This window comes from Schistocerca cancellata, chromosome 9 (assembly GCF_023864275.1).
Source record: "Schistocerca cancellata isolate TAMUIC-IGC-003103 chromosome 9, iqSchCanc2.1, whole genome shotgun sequence".
Lineage (NCBI taxonomy): Eukaryota > Metazoa > Arthropoda > Insecta > Orthoptera > Acrididae > Schistocerca > Schistocerca cancellata.
In genome coordinates, this window is record NC_064634.1 from 508815489 (window position 1) to 508837112 (window position 21624).

Genomic DNA, 21624 nt, shown 5'->3' on the forward strand with positions numbered 1-21624 from the left:
TCTCTTTGAAATCATTCCACAACTTTTCTACACTTACATGATCAGATTGGAAGGAGTGCAGACTGCCTCTTAAAAAGGCGTTAAGGGGATTTTATCAGCTTTTTTTAAATAAATATACTTTGCATTTCTTTTTGATGGTTGTAGGAGTTACAGTATTCAGCCTAACAGCTACTGCCTTGTGGTCACTAATCCCTGTATTCGTCATGATACTCACTATTTGTCCAGGATTATTTGTTGCTGAAAGGTCAAGTATGCTTTTGCAACCATTTACACTTTGAGTGGACTCATGAACTAATTGTTCAAAATAATTTTCTAGTTAGTCAATTGCGGGTGATTAGGTAACATGATTACAGACTGCCCTGCTATAGGGCTAGAACGTGAAACAAGCAGATGTTGTTTCCTTTATTCCTTTTCTGTCTAGCAGCTGGTTCCTTCACCAATAGTCACAACACTCCCAGGTTTTAGCACTGTTTTACATACTGTACAATAACTAACAGGACAACATATATCATTCTTACAGCTTTATTTACATTAACTAGCCAGATATATATGTACAAAGATTAACATGCTATAAACAGAGTATTATTTAATCAGAAACACTTCGTTTAGAAATCATTAATCACAGTTGTATAGATAGAAGAGCACTGGAAGTTTTCATATAGGTTATATAATGGAAAGACAGAAATTTCAAAATCACATTTTAACCTGAAAATCATTTCAAGTGGCAGATATGAACTCTTGCTATAATTTATTAGATAAGAACTGCAGATTAATTCTAAAGAAGTTGTAGAAATGTAGAATCTGGACAAATTGAAAGAATCAGAAATTTTCAACAATTTCAAAGGATGCAACAGGAGGCAGGAATACCATACAAGACAAGTGAAACAATGGGAAGTCCAAGATGGAATAACATCAATATTATGAAAAGAATAGATTGCTAGCCACCACATAGAGAAGGTGTTTATACACAGATAAGCACAATTAAAAGACTGCTAAATAAGTATTCAGCCAAAAGACCTTCTTTGTAAATAGAAAACACATGCACATTCACATAAGCACAACTCACACAGAAATAGCCACTGTCTCAGGCCATTGTGGCTGGCAGACAAATGCATAGCTTCAAGAAATGTAATACTGGAGGCAGTAGAACATCAAATAGGCAAAACACAATGTCCAGGAAATATCCTTGAATAACAAATGAGTTACTGAATGTAAGAAAAAACCAGGAACACAACTAGTGAAGCAAGCAAACAGGACTATAGTGGTCTAAAAAAGAGATTTGCAGGAAATGCAAAATGCCAAAGCAGGAATAGCTAGAGGAGGACTGCAAACCTGTAGTAACATGCATAACTATAGAATTTTCCTATGGGTGGCAATTCTATAGTGCTCATTAAAATTCAGATTTTTACAATGCAGGTTTTTTAATATCTATGGCTACTTTGGAAAGATGTTGTGTAAATGTCTTGAATAACAGGTACACATAAGAAATATAGGCACAGCTCTGTACCCAGGAGATAAAGGGGCCACTGAACACTATATTGGTAACAGCCATACACTGCTTCATTTATTGAAGGATGGAAGCCCAACCACTGATTGTCAATATGAGATGCTAACTATTTGAAATTCTCTAGCTTTCTTTCAAACTTGTATTTGAGATCTAGCAGTGCAATATGTGTTTGCAAATAAACCTTAATTGCATAAGTTGGATCACTAATGCATTGGTTGGTAACACTTAATGATGCTCATATGGCTTTTGCAGGATATTCAGAATTATCTTGATACATGTACACAAGGAGTTGTGTATTTTAGCATGGGTTCGAATTTAAGGAGTGCTGATTTCCCAGAAGAGAAAAGAACAATTTTCCTTAATGTATTTTCAAAGTTGAAGCAATGTGTTCTTTGGAAATACGAAACAGATAATATCCCAGGAAAACCAAAGAATGTAAAAATTGATAAGTGGCTCCCACAGACTGATTTACTAGGTAAGAACAATAACTGATTTACTATTTAATGTCCATACTTGTGTTGACTTAAACTTTGTATAAATTGTTCAGATATGTTCTACACACACACACAAAATTAATTTTGCTGCTTACACAGAAGCCAAGCAAACTAGAAAAAATCGGGGGAATAATGTACAAAGTTTTAAAACTTTGGGAAAAAACTGATAGTGGATGTAGGGAAAAACTTTTAGTGTATGTAGTAGTTTGAAATGGAAAAGTTTCCTCCACAAGTGGGTGAGTATCCCCCTCCCCTACCCTTAATTCAATTTTTTTACCTTTTTTCAGTATTTACAATAAACACTTCTTTTCTGAAGACAAGTATTACAATAAAAAATATTTCTAATGAATTTCTGCTCAAAGAAGGTTATACACATGTTTTGAGAAAGATGACCAGTTTTCGAGATATTCTGTCTGGAAGATTAAAAATACATTAGCTTAAGAGTTTAGCATAATTCTCAACTTTGGTTTTAATTCAGTTAACTCTTTCTTCTATTTCTATACAACTACTTCCCTTTTTTAATATAGAAACATAGATGTAGTACATAAATGTTGGTACTATAGTCTGAAGGCAAAAACTAAAGCAAGAGAGGGAATGAAATTTCTTTAAAAACTAACATTTATTGATTCAGACTATTTCTGCTACACACTTCTTTGTACAGGATTATGCACCTTAATATTTGTATTGAAATCAAATTCATTTGTCATGAAGATTAGGAATTATTGTGTAATTATCAACTATTACTGTCTTTATGTCACATTTCCGCTCATCATTTGTATATTAATCTTATGAGTGAAAGTAGGCTAAAAGACCAGTTCCTAAATCTGTTATGTAGTTTCAACCTGCTTCCACACATACACACACCCACAAGAATAACAAATAATACAGTCAGTCTTATTGATAATATATTTTCAAATGTAGGACGCACAGAAGTTGAAGTAACAAATAGTTCAGTGCTCTTGTTCTCAAAATTCCTTCAAGGCCACTGAAAGAGAAAAAAACACACTTCATGTATAAAAGAAATTTTTCTACAGAAGACTGTGTAGAATTCATAAATATGCTAACTAATGAGGCTTGGGCAGAAGGACTATCACTAACAAATACAAATGATGCATATAACACATTTTCTTCCATTTTCATGGGATATTTTGAAATGTGTTTTCCAAAAAAGCTGTCAAAAATCAGGTCACATGGCAATAAATATATACTTAAGCAGTGTTGTGTATACAAGGACTTGCCGTTTAGGGAGGACAATACTAAAGCCTTATGAAAAACAGACTATGCATTTAAAATAACAAGCAGGGATGTATATAGGCTATATTAATTTCATTGTATTATTATTAACTTCATTGTATTATTTTGTTTTGTACTTTTTTACATATATATTGTTCGTGTCCGATTTCTTTGAAATGGCTTACATGTACCCTTGACAACATCCATACAATATTTATTGTCAATGGATGGATAAATAAAATAAAATAAATAAAATAAAATAAACAGCACCTACACAACTAATAAACCACAATATCTAACAATGGAAACTCCACATAGGAATATCAGTATTGTTGGAAAATATAGATTACCACTTACCATGAGGAAGACATGTTAAGTTGCAGACTAGAACAGTTAAAAGACACGTACAAAAAGCCACAGACTTCATCAGCAAAGAGAAACAGAAAAACACCCATCAAGCACACCTCATGTACACATGACTGCCAAGGAAAATATTGATTACTACTTACCATAAGGAAGATATGTTAAGCTGCCAATGGGCACAGTTAAAAGACACTTACACAAAGCTTTCGGCCACAGCCTTCATCAGCAAAAGAGAAACACACACCATTCATAGACACATGCAAGCACACCTCACATACACATACCGCCATCTCCAGCAGCTTAGGCCTGAATGCAACTATCACATGGGATAGCAGCAGCAGTCTGGAGGGAGTGGGGAAGAGGAAGGGATAGTGCAGTTCCTCTACAGTGGGGAACTTTCCTGTTTCTTTACATCCAATATGAGCTTTTTTTTTCACAGTTTATAAATATTTTCCTCCATTTGCTATTTTTTTATTATTAATTTGTTTGGGGTATAGGTTTTATATTGTCGCCATCATCCAAACAGTTTTGTGAGAATTTAAATACATGTAAAAATAACCATCACAGTACATTTGAGTGTTACAATTTCATCATGATTGTATTAATACTTTCTTTTACACCTCATCAGTATATTTCTTATGAGTTCTTTCACATTATCTTCTATTTGTGTTACTGCCAAGGATTTTTCTCTTGGTGGTAGAGCTCTTATAGAACACACTCAGCCTTGAGAATACATCTGAGAAAATACTCGATGGAGGAGTACAGGTCTCAGTATGGGAAAGTCAACACTAAGATTCTCAGTAACGCTCCTGAGAATGTGGTTAAGTCAAAACCCTCCAATGTATCCTTTCTCCCAGAAATGATATCCAACATCACAATGTGTTAACCTCTGTTAAGCTTGGAAAATATTGCGAGAAACAAGTGATAACTTGAAACTTTGAACTGGCCCTGGAGGCATGTTAAAATAATACAACCAATAGTGGATTTCCTGTGAAAGGTACTGTTCCTAGTTTGACTCTCAATATGGCACATACTTTTTAACTTCACATAAATCTTAAAAACCAACATTAAAGGGAAGAAAAGTGGTGTGCTAACACTATGCATCATCATACTGATTTCAGTCGCATGACTAGTTAGTTGTCAATGCTTTTCCCATGAGGCCTGAGCATAGAGGCATTAGTTATTTAAATTTAAATGATATATTTCCAACTTACCAGCAAGAGCACTTACAAACTGTCTTGCAAACCTGGAGACAGCCACATGAAATAGACAGCATTTGGATAAGATATACACTGCTTTTCCAATTACAAAGGGCATTCAAAAAGTGGTACCACTGGCACAGTCACTAGGGTACAGAAATATTTGTGCACGTTGGGTGCCTAGATTATTAACAAGAGAAATGAAAATGATGAGGAAGAATGTGTGTGAGGGTCTCATGAAGACCTTTACTGAAGAGTGGGAACAGTGCTTTGCTGGTGTCATTACCCAGGAGGAAACATGTTTGTTTTTGTCCGAACCTGAGAGCAAAACCCAATCCATGGATTGGCGTTGTCCAGGCTCCCCTTGGAAGAAGAAAGCGAGACTTTCATGAACAGCAGCCTGAAAGGTGATGGCCTCCTTCTTCTGGGATCAGTGTGGTGTCATTTTCATTGACTTTTTTGGAACCTAGCTCCACAATTAACTGGGACCATTACTGTTTGTCATTGAACAAGCTGTGACATGCCATCAAGACCCACAGATCACAGCATCAGGGTCAGCTCATCAGACTATGCCATGATAATGCCAAACCTCATACTGCCCTTATGATGCAGGAAGAAACCAGGAAAATGGGTTGCAGAATTGTTCCTCATCCTCCCTACAGTCTGGACTTGGCTCCATCTGATTTTTACCTCTTTAGTTGTCTGAAGGCCCACCTGTGTGGTAAAACATTTATTAGTGAGAAAGACCTTATTTCCTGTGTCAAGGGACGGTGTAAAAGTCAATCCCCAGAATTTTACCAAAGTGCATTTACATCATGGAAAGAACATTGGGCCAAATGTGTCACAGCTGATGGAGGCTACATTGAGTATGCTCAATGTATAGCTAAATGTCCCCAGTATGTTCACAAAAAATTTCATTCTAAATTGCAGCCCACAGTGTATAAAATCATGTCAAATAATCATGTTCCACTAACTTAATTTTTGACATTACTTTCTTCACAAAAAATGTGTTAACATAAATCCCTTATTGACAGCAGATGCCAAACTGTAGTATAAGCTACATAAAAAACCAGATTTGGAATGTAAGTTAGTGATTTGTAAAACTTTTCACCAAATGTTAAGAGCATCTTCATATATGTGTGAACCTGTTTCCAAAATAACTTACTTTCTTAAAGTAATGACAACAATTAAAAATGAAAAGTACTAATGATGGTGCAACAACACTAAGACAGGACTGAGTCAACATAAAGGATAATAAATGTTGGTTTGATCAAAGTGGTTTTCTATATATGCTTTATTGTCCTTGCTGTTTTAAATAATAACTCTGCTATCAGTTTTCTTTGGAGTAATTAATGCTTATTTAACATGTAAACATATTCTCGAACAGTCTCAACACTTTTCCTTGTGTTTCAAACATAATTGTCTCAAATATAACTATTTCATATGACTTTATTGTACTGATAATATTAAAACTACCTGTTAATATTCCAGCTCATAAAAATGTTCAGCTCTTTATTACTCACGGAGGTCTTATGAGTACAATAGAAGCTGTCAGCCGTGGTGTTCCTATCATCGGAATACCTATAATGGCTGATCAACATGCAAATGTGAAAAGGAGTGTATCAGCTGGAATTGGGCTACAGCTCGACTTTCAGAATATTACTGAGGTTTCCTTAACCTGGGCTATTTCTGAACTTCTCAACAATCACAGGTAAGGTCCTCTACTGTTACTTATGACTTCATTAACTCACAATAACACTGCAGCCCCTTAAATTGCATCCGTCTGAAGGCAGCCTGCAACAAATGTTGTACTGGCAAAAACTGTTATACATGCTCAGATATGCAAATGTAAGCCTTTCAGCACAGCCACATAAAGTAGACGAGAGTGACACCATCTATATTCTTCATGTAAGGAAGAATTACAGAGCAGGTTTCTCATTCAGAAACTGAATTAGAATGCTGGCTGTTTGTAAGAACATCATGTTATGCTTCACTTAAGAATGAGAGGCCTCTACTAGCACATATCTCAATTCAACAGTGGCATAATTGTGCCCTATTAGGACAGCAGTTTATCATTCCATGATATTGCTGTTCGGGTTATTCAGATCCCATGACTGTAAAGCAAATATGGAGTCAGGGGGTCCAGGAGGCCAATACTTGATGATATGCAGGATCTCAAGAGCCACACACAACTAGTGGCTTTGAGGACAGATGTGTCATTCACTCTGCCGGACAGGGTTGCAGTTATGTTACGTACTCCAAATAGGGAAACGGGCTCAGTTCCAGCAAGATAAGTAGCCACATGAGAAGGGGTGTTATCACACTCTCCCATTTCTGTGTACAGTGCCACAATGTATGTATCTAATTGTGGAGTTTCAGAAGAGAACAAATGACGCCAGAGTGTATGAGTCATCATTGTATGGGCCCAACACCTGATGTGATGATACGAGATGCTACTGGACACACAACATCATCACATTTGATTCAAAATTAATTTGCTGAATGTGACTCCTTCAACATCAGCTGCATCAAGTAAAGATCTACTACCCAACAGTGAGGTGTGAGAATTTTCATCACTATTGGGTTGTAGGTCTACACCTATAGAGCTGATGTCGAGGAATTCACATTTAGCAAATTAATTTTGAATTATTTTGTACAGATGTGGATCATCAACAATGTCTGTTTCATTCAGACACCACAAAAGTATTACAAGACTATGCAGGCATACAGTGATAAAAGCATCAATCTCACTTCTTCACATCTTTCTTCCTGTTGTGGAAATCCAAGTAATGTAGTGAGAATTAAGTTATGAATTCAGTGAACCATGATATAAGGATGTAGCCAATGTACATACAGAAGTTCAAATCTACAGAGTGCACACAAATAGCAAAAGTAGTTACGACAACTGCCTGTCATAAACTGGAAATCTGCCTACGAGTCAATATCCATCGCCCGAGTTCAGTTCGACTCAATGTCCAGCTGGGTTAGAACTATTTATGCTGTCAGAGGTGGCAGCACTGTGTATTACACAGTGAGTAACTAGGAGACATCATAATAAGAAGGTTTTGAATCTTAAACTGATAATAGCCAATCAATTTAGCACACTGTGTATCCCCTGATCACCTACAAATTTAATTGTTTCCTTCCTACTATATTGTGTATGCACAATACGTAAAATTTGGTGATTTTGTGTCCTCGCTGGTGTTGCAGTTTTAATGGCCAGCAGAGTAATAGTAACCAGTCAGTTGTAGGATCTGAGCACAAATAAAATATGTTTTTCACATGTGTGAAGAAAAAATATCGTTAATACCAGAGACTATAAGGTCTTCTCAAAAGCACTGCTGAACAGAGTGGAAAAACAATTAAACCCACAAATTGGTGAGTAACAAGGAGACATCATAATAAGAATGTCTTTGGATAGAAAATCCAATTAACTGATTAAACAGACCTTACACTACACAGCATCCAAGGTTAAATCAGAGGAATGCTTTCTAAGGCCTTCAAAATGAAAACCAGAGTGAGTACTCAATAAGGTGATCAGTGACTGGTGACAAGAAATGAAAGGTGTGGGTGGAATATGGCTGGGGTGCAAGAAAAAAGGAATACAGACAGATTGTCTAGCATTCACAGATGATATTGTGATATTGTCAGAATCATTAAATGAGGCAGCTAACTAAACCATGCAACTACAGGGATGAGTGATTAAAGCAGTTCTACAGATCTCTATCAAGAAGACGCAGTATATGACAAATGTTGAGGCAGCTTCTAGATGGATGACAACAGCAGAAGGAAAAATTCAAAAGGTAGAGAGATTTAAATACCTGGGAGAACAGATAGAAACTGGTCTGTCAGAAAAAGAAGCAATTGGAGCACAAAAAAAGTACAAACTAACTCTGAACATCTACAATGAGAAGAATATATCAATCAATGCAAAATTCAGACATTACCAGTCACTGATTCACCCTAAAACTTTATACACAGCACAAACTCTGATCCTAGTAAGAACAAGAGTACTTAAGAGACTATAACTGGTGGAATACCGAGCAAGATGGCACAGTGGTTAGCACAATGGACTCACATTCAGGAGGACGACAGTTCAATCCCACTCCCAGCCATCCTGAATTAGGTTTTCCACGATTTCCCTAAATCGCTCCAGGCAAATGACAGGATGGTTCCTTTAAAAGGGCACAGCTGACTCCCTTCCCTGACCTTCCCTAATCCAATAAGACCAATGACCTCACTGTTTGGTCTCTTCCCCCAAACAATCCAATCCAATCCAACTGTTGGAATGAAAGATTGTCAGGAGGTTATTGAGACCCCGAAGAACAGAAGATGGACAGCTATGAAATCTTCACGGGTTATCAGCTGAGTGGCATTGTCTTCTAGTTGCAATGTTTCAATAGACTGTGTATCCATCATCATCAGGCGAAGACGATGGATACGCAATCCATTGAAATGTTGCGACTAGAAGATGACACCACTCGGCTGATAACCTGTGAAGATTTCATAGATGAAATACGCCAACAAAGCCTGCAATCACAGAAGATGAACAATTTACAATACAAGCAAACCAAGAACTGTGTACCAAAGTAGAGAGAATCTTGCACATAATCCAGAACAGAAGAAATGTGTCCTTTGGACACATACTTAGAATGGACCAAGGGAGGTTAATACAGCAAATAATACAGTTTCTGATGAGCAAAGAACTAATAGATGCTGAATACAGGAAGTTGAAAGGGATCTGGAAGAAATGGAAATGCAGGAACAAGAGAGGGAGTTATTTAAATAAAAAATTCACTGTGCCACAGGTTTACAGGACAGAACTAGTAACAGTACAAAATCATCATGTACAGAAAAGTGAAGGAGGCTGCAAAGTATGAGAACAAAAGAATATCAGACATGGGAAAAGACCAGAAGGAATAAACTGATATGAATTAACATGCTCCTCAGATTGCCAACAGGAAAAGAAGAAACAGAAGAAGATGAAAAAAGAAAATGATATTATAAGTATTATAACATAAATGTTCTGCTCCAGAACCAGTTCAAGCTCCAAGCATTCTGTGCCTGGAGAAGAGGGCATATTATTATATTAGTTTTGGTGAGCTAACAGTCTCTGGCCCCTACTTGAAAAGAATTGATTGGTGGTGAGAAATAAATTTATATCTTATGTTTTAAATCAAATAATATAAGCATGAAAAGAAACAAAGAATCTTTCTCAGGGACCAGTTAATTTATTTTGAATTGCACAAAGTCACACTAAAATGAGAAACTTTCCTCTGCTGGTGTGGCACCTCTTAATTCCAAATTCCAAGGCCCCACAGTCTGCACTAGCATATGACTCTACCCACACAGCTGCACCTGCCCTTTCTTCAAAGAGCTGATGCAACTGTTGACAGGAGTGTCTTTCCTCCCACCATCACATGTAGTTGCGGTATTTTTTAATGAGGACCAATGCACTGTATGAAGACTTGTGACTGCTGCAACCCAACAGATTCCCAATGGCAGTGAATGGACATATTATGGTGAGTCAGCCTTGCATCATATTTTGAAAATAACTTGCGGACACCTTGTTTACCAAACATGACCAGTGGCATAGCCTCCAGCATGAATAGAATGTGCAGCTGCCTATTGTAATGCAAACACCTTGCTGTTGTAGGCTTCGTTCACAAATTGGGACAGTAAATTTCCCGCCAGCAAGTACGTGAACAGGAGTAAACAGACAGTTAAAGAATTTATATGTATTTTTTGATTGTGTGTAGTTTGTGCATAAATAAATAATTGTGTGGCTAAATTTCTAACCTTGTGATACTTCTAAAATACCCATTCCATTCCACTGCACTCCCAATTACTTTCCCTTTTAAATTAAGTGGAAATGCATGCTGTGTGGTAAGCACTGAGAGCACAGCATGCCTACCCACACTGGTGATGCAAATTCTTGAATTTTTTCCATGCAGCACGTCTCTCCTTTAGAGTGCCCACTGTATAACTCCCTGCCCCAAAGCATGCGTGCAAGCACCAACTGTGCAATCCTTGTCTTCCCCTCTTCCCATCTGTACTGCCAGACTTATTAACAAGATGCAGCACACCTTTGGAACCTTGTCCATGGTGCAAAGCATTCCCCTTGATCACGTCCTTGCAAATGAGCCTCCTGACCCACAGTCACAGGCAGCCAGCTTTAATTAGGTCCTTATGCAGTTTGCCTACTCATGAGCACTACTGCACCCCTCGCACAGGCCCCATCGCTGACAAGTCAACCGGCAGATCCTCCACCCACTTCCCTGCATTCGATGTCCATGACCCACGCCTATGGTTTGCATCCCTGGAGGCGATCTTCACCGTGTCTGCAATTATAAGCAACACAATGAAGTTCACCCTTACCATAGCTCAGCACAGACTCATAGTCTATGCCCCACTGTCTGGCAGCTATAATCAACTGAAAAAGTGCCTAATCACACACTTTGCACTGTCAGAAATAGAGGGTTCCTGGCCTTTGTTTTCATTGGCTGATTGTTCCAATGTGAGTCCCACCCAGCTCCTGCAGCACCTCAGCACCTCTGCACCTTAGGTGAACCCCACATCTTGTTGGACAAACTCCACATCCACAACTGGAGTTCTCGCTTGCTGGCGGCCATCCATACTGAGCAGGATCATACAGACAATGGCACGGCCACGGTGATAGAAGATTGTGTATCCCAGCAGCTGCAAGACTACATGGGAGCACAAAACTTTCTTGCACCGTGATCTCACATTGTTCACACATGTGATGGTGTGGGTCAATGCCTGTCAGCCCCCACTCTGTCCATGGTACTCGAGTCCTCACCTCATTCTGCAGTAAGGCAACAAAACATTCACTGTGCACATCTGCAGTGTCCCGTCAGTGATGTCCATTAACAGACTAAGACAAGCTTACATGTCCACCATCAATGATGCCGATGAAGCACCGTTGGTCGAGATATCCCTAGTGACCACAGATGCCACAGACGCCACTGCTGACACCAAAGCTCACCCTGATACCACTAGTGCCTGAAACACAGATGCAGTCACATCATTCCCATTTGCTACCCCCACCCCCCTGCCGTTGTTCTTGAGCGTGAAAAACCCAACGCTGAAGGCACAATGCATGGCACCGAGTTCAATGCTTCATCAACACCAACCGATAGAACCACAGGTGCCACTCCTCCAGCACCCTAGTGGCCCTCGCCACTGCTCAGAACGCAGCCTCGAGCACCTGAGAAGCAGTGCCTTCCCCCGCTGCCTCGCCAGCACTCCACCAGGGTATCTATCAGAAGGCAGAGACAGCAGGAGCACTCACTGATGCCCACACACTCTGGCACACATTACACCAAATGCACTGGCCAAATTGTGCTTGGCGGCCAATAGCCTGCCTCTGCTAGTAGCCATTGCTGCCCCATATCCAGTGAGATTGCATCACAGAGCAGCTCCTCAGGCAACCTAGCACCCCTCCCACATCCATTGTCGCCCCACACAGTGCGTTCTTCCCTGACTTGCAAGTCCAGCTGCTTGTCTTGTGCTCTGGGCCACCAACCACTGTCACACACAGCACACAGGCCAGACCAACTCCCAGTGCTGCTCACCCACCACAATGCCCCCATCGCTATGGCACCACCCTGGCACGCAGTAATGGGCAGTACCGTGCCCTGCTGCACACCGTGCTAGCACACCCGCATTGGCTGCTGAGGTCACGGACTAGCTGCGACCACCCGTCTGCTGCTGCTGCCCCACTTCACCGGCCGCTGGCCGTTGCAGCTGCCTTCCCCTGCCACATGCCCACATGCTGCACCAACACACCTAGGCATCAATGCAGTGGCTGCCAAGGTCATGGACCAGCTGCTACCACCCGCCCAACACCGCTGACCCACCACTGTGGCCACCGTAGTGGCCCAGCTGCTTCTCTCCATCGCATGTCACAACACCTCGTCCCTATGCCAACACAGTGGGAACTGCCTCTGTAACCCAATGTCAGACCAGTGTTTCGGTGCATCTCTATCACCGACACCCGTGTCATCGGTGACCGATGGCCTGGAGCTGCACTCATACATGACCAACCTGGCATCCACTTCTCGTAAGGGGGGGGGGGGGGGGGGGACTATATGGTGCCTGTAAATTACAAATTCTAAGGCCCATACAGTCTGCCCTAGCAGACAGCTCTATCTGTGCAGCTGCACCTGAACTTTCTCCAAAGATCCCATGTCCAATTGGCAACTGCCAACAGGAATGTTTCCTTCCCCACCACCACATGCAAAACCAGGTGCTTCTGCTGGATTTCCTGCTAGCAAGAGATGATATCATCCTTGTGTGTGTGCATGCACTGATCAGTAGCAACAGTAGCTATGCATGGGTGTCACCTGCAAACTCAGTGAATTTGCAGTGCTTTTAATGAGGACCTGGGTGCTGTATGAAGATTTGTGGTTGTTACAACATGATGGCTTCCCAATGACAGTGCATGGCCATACTTTGGTGAGCTGGCCTTGCATCATATTTTGCAAATAACTTGCAGGCACCTCGTTTATCGAACAGGACCAGTGGCGTACTTGCCGGCATGACTCAAATGTGCAGTTACCCATTTAAACACAAACACCTTGTTGTTTTAGGCCCCCTTTTCAGATACTAAGACAGTAAATTCCTTGCCAACAAGGACAAGAACAGTAGTAAACAAATGGTTAAACAACTAAAATTGTAAAATACACTCCTGGAAATTGAAATAAGAACACCATGAACTCATTGTCCCAGGAAGGGGAAACTTTATTGACACATTCCTGGGGTCAGATACATCACATGATCACACTGACAGAACCACAGGCACATAGACACAGGCAACAGAGCATGCACAATGTCGGCACTAGTACAGTGTATATCCACCTTTCGCAGCAATGCAGGCTGCTATTCTCCCATGGAGACGATCGTAGAGATGCTGGATGTAGTCCTGTGGAACGGCTTGCCATGCCATTTCCACCTGGCGCCTCAGTTGGACCAGCGTTCGTGCTGGACGTGCAGACCGCGTGAGACGACGCTTCATCCAGTCCCAAACATGCTCAATGGGGGACAGATCCGGAGATCTTGCTGGCCAGGGTAGTTGACTTACACCTTCTAGAGCACGTTGGGTGGCACGGGATACATGCGGACGTGCATTGTCCTGTTGGAGCAGCAAGTTCCCTTGCCGGTCTAGGAATGGTAGAACGATGGGTTCGATGACGGTTTGGATGTACCGTGCACTATTCAGTGTCCCCTCGACGATCACCAGTGGTGTACGGCCAGTGTAGGAGATTGCTCCCCACACCATGAGCCGGGTGTTGGCCCTGTGTGCCTCGGTCGTATGCAGTCCTGATTGTGGCGCTCACCTGCATGGCGCCAAACAGGCATACGACCATCATTGGCACCAAGGCAGAAGCGACTCTCATCGCTGAAGACGACACGTCTCCATTCGTCCCTCCATTCACGCCTGTCACGACACCACTGGAGGCGGGCTGCACGATGTTGGGGCGTGAGCGGAAGATGGCCTAACGGTGTGCGGGACCGTAGCCCAGCTTCATGGAGACGGTTGCGAATGGTCCTCGCCGATACCCCAGGAGCAACAGTGTCCCTAATTTGCTGGGAAGTGGCGGTGCAGTCCCCTACGGCACTGCGTAGGATCCTACGGTCTTGGCATGCATCCGTGCGTCGCTGCGGTCCGGTCCCAGGTCGACGGGCATGTGCACCTTCCGCCGACCACTGGCGACAACATCGATGTACTGTGGAGACCTCACGCCCCACGTGTTGAGCAATTCGGCGGTACGTCCACCCGGCCTCCCACATGCCCACTATACGCCCTCGATCAAAGTCCGTCAACTGCACATACGGTTCACATCCACGCTGTCGCGGCATGCTACCAGTGTTAAAGACTGCGATGGAGCTCCGTATGCCACGGCAAACTGGCTGACACTGACGGCGGCGGTGCACAAATGCTGCGCAGCTAGCGCCATTCGACGGCCAACACCGCGGTTCCTGGTGTGTCCGCTGTGCCGTGCATGTGATCATTGCTTGTACAGCCCTCTCGCAGTGTCCGGAGCAAGTATGGTGGGTCTGACACACCGGTGTCAATGTGTTTTTTTTTTCCATTTCCAGGAGTGTATGTGTTCTGTTCACTCCACTCCTGACTCTCTTTTCCTTTTAAATTAAGTGCAATGTGTGCTGTGCAGTAAGCACTGACTGCATGGTATGCATACCCACACAGGAAACAAATTTTGCATCATATTGTCTAACCATCATTTAGCATGCTCCTTAGTTTAAATTCATCCTACTGAAAGAATATTAAATATAAGAGATCTGACACTTCTCAGGACTTGTTGTTATCCCACTTCTAAGATTCTAGCAAAACAAGGCTATAGGAGTCCTTAATACCTATTTTAAATTAGTTATACATGAGATTTCAATGCCAAATTAACTCTGTGTTGCATTTCTAATGATATGACTCTTTGAAACCATTGTAAACTGATGGGCCATGCACTATGTGTAACATCAGACTGCTGAATTCCAAAGACCAGTCTACAAATGAATCTACAAATATCCTTATCAACTACTGCAGATAACTTTTATTACAACTCAAGTACAGAGGTCAGTAGCAATGATCAATTGATCAATCATGGGACTTTATTTTCATGTTGCACTTTTCTCCAGAAACTACTGATCACAAGGGTAAACACAGAATACAAATCTACATCTTCCCTCTGCACACCACTGAAGTGTATGGCAGAGGGTACTTCCTACTGTACCACTTATCAGGACTTCTTCCAGTTCTGTTCATGTGAGGAGTTTGGGAAGAATGACTGCTGAAATGTCTCTCTGCATGCCTGCCTATGTGATCCCTACAGCAGTGATACATAAGAGGTTGTAGTATATTCCTATGTTCCTCACTTATTGCTGCTTCTTGAAACTTTGTAAGTGTCCATCTTCAAGTGCCTGCCAGTTCAGGCAGGTTTCATTCACTCAATGAAGCTCTACCAAACATCAGACAAATCTGTGATCATTTGCACTGCCCTTCTTCATATATATTCAGTATATCTGGTGTAGATACCACACATTTGAGTTTGAGTAATATTCTAATTTGGGCTTCAATAGTGTTTTGTAAGAAGCTCCTTTACAGACTGATTTCGTTTGCTGCTGTCCCACCAATGAATGGAAGTATTCCCTGTATTTTACCTGTAACTGAGTATTTGTGATCATTCCATTTTGTGTCTCTACAAATTGTTACTCCCAGGAACTCGTATGAGTAGAGTGACTCCATCTGTAGCTCACTGATATTGTAGACATGAGATATTGCACATTTTAACTTTTTGAAATGAACATTTTACATTTATAGGCATTTAAAGCAGATCTGCAAAATTTGCAGCAGTGTGAAACATTACAAAGATCAGACTGAATATTTGTACAGCTGTTTCACTTTGTATTTTGCTACAGATAACTGCATCATGTGCAAAAAGTTTGAGGCTATAATGATGCATAGGGAGTTACCATAACTGAAAAGAAACATGGGGAACAGGAGAAATAATTCAACTGATTGATGAAAGATGGAAATATAAAAATGATTGAGAAAAGAAAGTAATACAGCAATATGAGTTACTTTGGAACTAGATCAGTAAGAACTCCAGGGAAACTGAAGCAGAATGGCTACAGAAAATATATGAAAGAACTGAAAAGGAAATAGGTCACCAGAAGGACACATTCAGTAACAGAAAATCAAGATAAGTTTCCGTGAAATTAAAAATAAATATGTCATCATTAAGAATGCAAAAGGACTTCCACTGTTAAATGCAGATGAGAAAGTGAATAGGTGGAAAGCGTGCACTGAAGGTCTCTATGTGGAGATCAACTGTCTCCTCATTTGATAGAAGAAAAAATGGATGTCAATTTGGAAGACACAGTATGACATAGTTTTGGAAGACTTGCAATCAAATAAGACAGAAGGAACAGATAGCATACCTTTCGAATTTCTAAAAGTGTTCGAGGAAGTGGCAACAGAATGCCTGTTATTAAATGTAAAGGCACCAGAGAGGCAGTTCTGACATCGCACATGATAATGGAAGTGACTTGAAGAAAAATCAGGACACCTTCATAGGATATGACATTAGAAAAAGTGAAACTTCCTGGCAGATTAAAACTGTGTGCTGGACCGAGACTTGAACTCGGGACCTTTGCCTTTTGCGGGCAAGGTAGGAGACAAGGTACTGGCAGAAGTAAGGCTGTGAGGACAGGTTGTGAGTTTTGCTTGGGTAGCTCAGTGGTAGAGCATTTGCCCACGAAAGGCAAAGGTCCCGAGTTCGAGTCTCGGTCTGGCACACAGTTTTAATCTGCCAGGAAGTTTAATATCAGCGCACACTCTGCTGCAGAGTGAAAATTTCATTAGAAAAAGTGTTTGGTAGTGTCAAATAGAGTAACATGTCCAAAATTCTCAGAATTGGTGTTAGCTATGGAGTAAGATGGCTAATATAAAATATGTACAAGAACCAAGATGGACCAGTAAGAATGGAAGACAAAAAACTGAAGTGCTTCAATTAAAAAGGGCATAAAACAGGGATACAGTCTTTCTCCCCTACTCTTGAACATGTAGACCTACGAAACAATGACAGAAACAAAAGAAAGGTTCAGCAGGGGGATTAAGAGTCAGGGTGAAATGATATCAGTGATAACATTAATTGATGACAGTATTATCCTCAGAAATGACATGTTGAATTGAATGGTCAGGCTTCTGAGTGCAGAATATGGGCTGAGATTAACTTAAAGAAATATGAAATTAATTGGGAGTAATAGAATTGAGATTAGTGGTAAACTTAACATCAAAATTGGGAACCACGTAGTGGATGAAATTAAGGAATGCTCCTGCATTAGAAACAAAATAATGCATGGCTGTTTATCATGTAACTAAACCTACCTGTTATGGTAGGAGCCTTCAGCAGCAGCAGCCACCTGAAATTGTTGTTGTAGGATTTATCCTTAAAATGAATAGCCAGAAGCTTCTATATTTAAGTTCTAAACTGGAATTTTATCAATCTTTAATCATGTCCTTCAGAAACTACCAGTGATGACCAGGTCTTGTGCAGTCTCCAACAATGTTTACAAAAAGATAGTTAGTATGGGCATATGTGGAGCTTAATAGTTATCTTTTCAAAAAGCAAAAGTGCTCACAGTACAGACTGTAAATTGGTTCACATGCAACTGAGTAAACAACAAAGTCATGAAACTGTTACTACAGTTACAAATATTATTCAACTGAATCATAACTTGCACATTTTGATGTTTACTGTTCATAACTATAAAATATGGTCTCTCAGTTTGAACTAAATGAATGGTTCTCGAGACTGGACTAAAATGCAAATTAGATAGACTGAAGCTGTGCTAAACAATGACAGAGCAGAATAGAGGCAGACTAAAAACAGACTAACTGAAATGGCTGGTGTTATAAATATTTGCACCATGATGTTAATGAACTTTATTAATTTGTAAAGGTTAATAAAGTTTATAGGTTAGAAAGTTTGTCTTTTATTGGCTATTGAATCTTTATATTTTGTTTTTATATTGTCATAATCTGTGTCTATTAAAATGGAGTACTAAGTATGCCTATGCAGTGGGAATCATGGGTTTATGATCATGGGAGCCATCTTATATGTTAAATTTTAATTATTGAAAATTTGGTAGTTTTTAGTTAGATACTCTTGTTGTTCGAGTTGGGTGTCATTGACTTCATAAAATTAAAGTGATAATAAATATATGAACATATCCTGGAAATGTACAGTAGTTTGGCTATAAGTGGCACTTAAAGTTCAGACAAGGTGAAATCTTTAATTATCAATGCTTTTAAACCAATTAAGTTTGGGCTAATGTAAATGTGTTACTGAAATGAGGAAAAACAATTCTTTAATTCGAAAGTGATCTTTCCTTCCAAATTTACCTATTAGTGCATAAGATTTTCCCTATGGCTATTTGTATGAAATTTTATAATTGCAACAACTTTTGATTACCAAATTTTATATAGATTTAATATTTGATATAGCAATGTACTCACAGAAGGATAGTGGAAGCCAGCCTGCTTCATCACAGGTTCTAGCTAGGAGAATATAAGAGGCAAACTAATACAAGCAAAAAGAGCATTCCTCACTAAAATAAGTCATCTAGTATAAAACATTGGCTTTAATTTGAGAAGAAATTTATGGTAATGAGCATTTGGAGCACAACATTGTGTGGACTGTTGGAAAATTGGGAAGAAGAGAACCAAAGTATGTGAGATGTGCTTTCAGAATGATGCTGAAAATGAAGTACACTAACATAAGAAAAGGAATGAAGAATTTATCTGTGCAAACAGGAAGGCAACAAACATATGGAAAACACCTACTAGGAAAACAATAGGCTTATGGGACATTTGTTACAAAATCAGGGAATAACTTCCATGATTACTAGAGAGAGCAGTAGAGCATATATCTGTAGGGCAAGACAGAGATTGGACTATATCCTACAAATAACTGAGCATATTGGGTGTGAGTGCTGCTCTGAGATGAACAGGTTGGCACAGGAGAGGAAGTCGGGGTGGACCACATCAGATCAGCCAGACGACTGGAGTGGGGATTATGATGGTGCCAACAATGCTGCCATTGGTCTCTGAAGGTACAGAGAAAGGGTTTATGGATCAATGGTTCAATGAGCATAATGCGGCACTCACATCATCCTACATGGATGTTGTGATTTGTCTAGACACTGTGGAGATAGTCAAATTCAATGCAGATGATGTAATGATATGAGATAATTTATCCTGGTATGTGATCAGACTATTAGTTTCAGTATGTAAAGATAAGATCAGTAATCATGAAAACAATCTGAACAGTGTCAGACAAGTATTTAGACCTTGATCTTTTCTGTATCATCAGCCTAATGCTTCCATCCACAAAGCAAGGGATATCAGACATCTTCGAGATAAACTAGAACATTGGTTGCACGAGAGATCATTTTGCCCCAAAACCCAGTAAAAACTACTTATCATGCTTCAAAAACAGCAGAAATAAATTATGCACTGCACTGGAAAGTTGCATAATACCTTCCCTGAATATTAAGTGCTTTAACAGTAAAAAATTGTGGTAATATTCACTATATGACCAATGCCTTTTGATGCCAGGATACTTGTGACCCAGTAGTGTAACCATAGCCTGTGCACTGGACACCCACTACAAATACATCACTGATGTGCCATGAGTGCAGTATATGTGACTTGACCAGAGACTTCATTTCAGTCTTACTATCCATGTTATACAGCTGTGTGTCTTTACCTGTGTATGCATTTATTCAATAAAATGTAAATCTGCTGTACAATGTTGTATCTTACTTATATTTTATCCATACTGTGATTTGCATACCAGAAAGAAAATGATTATGTAGAATGTGATAGGGTAGCTGTTGCTGTGGAAGAAAAACTGAGTATTAAGACAATAGCGTGAATTACAGTATCCCTAACATGTATTTTATCACCCACATGGTGTAACATATGCCACAGTCTCTCTTGCTTTCTCTTTTTACATCTGCATATGTGATCTGTAAGGATAATGTATAGTGGGTGGTATGTAGTAAGCCAGAGGCAGTATAAATTTACCCTTCCCCCTTCTTATCGTGTATGTGGATGATGCACCAAAATCACAATAGTTGAGTTACCACTGCTCAATCACAGACCTCTCTAATTTTAATCTCATTCATTTTAATCTATTTTTCAATTCAGTTTATATTTATTTACAGAAGACATTCCCAAATGACATCATTATCAATCTCAATACAACTGCCTCTGCACATAATCAAATCTGAATTTTTATCATTTGAAACATTACGATTGACCCTCTAAGATGAACACTCATCTGGCAGTCTTTAAAAAAATACTGCCACCAAAAAAACAGTATCTTTTATCCCCTGGGTCTCATCAGCCAACTATAGTCTATAGCAGACAGTTACCAGTGATTTTCTGTGACATGCAAGTTCCTGCAGTCAACTTGCTGGAGAAATTCATTCACAGCCAAGACCTCAAATAAATGAAATGGACAGAAATAGCCGCATGAGCTGTAAGCAGTGAGGTGGTAATTTTCACTCATTTGGGAAAACAGTTTCTCGGTATTTCCTCACTAACGTTTTTAGTGATTACAGACATAATTAAATTTGCAGAAATATTTCATGTGCTGAATTCATGAGCAATAATCATAATAAACTGTTGAATGGTTTCAGATACAAGGAAAATGTACTGAAACGAAACCGCATATTCCATGATCGCCCAATTAAACCATTGGAGGAAGCAGTTTATTGGACTGAATATGTATTAAGACACAATGGTGCTCATCATCTTCGTTCTGCAGCTCTCGATCTGTCATGGTACCAGTACATGTTGCTAGATATTGTTGGTTTTCTTTTGGCTGTAATAATACTAATATGCTTAGCAAGTGTTGGCTTAATTAAATATCTTCTTAGAATGCTTACAGGTCAAAAACATTCTGCTCAGTCAAAGAAATTGAAGAGTAAAAAGAATGATTAATAATTACATCTTTGACATACTGAAAAATATTTTTATTTAAAGGTTCTTTCAATAACTAAAATTATAAGTTATTTTTAAGAAGTCTAAGACTGTATGAAAGTTTTGTACTTATTACTAATAAACTTGTTGTTAAGTATTTACATAGGTAAATTTAAATGACTGGTCCAGCTATCCCCACCTTCAACCCACATTTGTTTCACAAAATTTCTTGTTTTCGCTTGCATATGTAAAAGGCAGGTCCAGCTTTTTGTGCCAGTTGTTGGTGTAACAGTTGAATAT

General features: G+C 39.8%; 1 protein-coding gene across 1 annotated transcript in view; it reads left to right on the forward strand.

Moving 5' to 3' along the window:
* The window catches only part of LOC126101538 (UDP-glycosyltransferase UGT5-like), a 59596-nt gene extending 38251 nt beyond the window's left edge, over positions 1–21345 (forward strand). Inside the window, exons 4-6 of the mRNA XM_049912177.1 lie at positions 1760–1982; positions 6288–6507; positions 21042–21345. Of these exons, the coding sequence (XP_049768134.1) occupies positions 1760–1982; positions 6288–6507; positions 21042–21345 (747 nt within the window). The remainder of the gene's footprint in view (positions 1–1759; positions 1983–6287; positions 6508–21041) is intronic.
* The last annotated feature ends 279 nt before the right edge of the window (positions 21346–21624 follow it).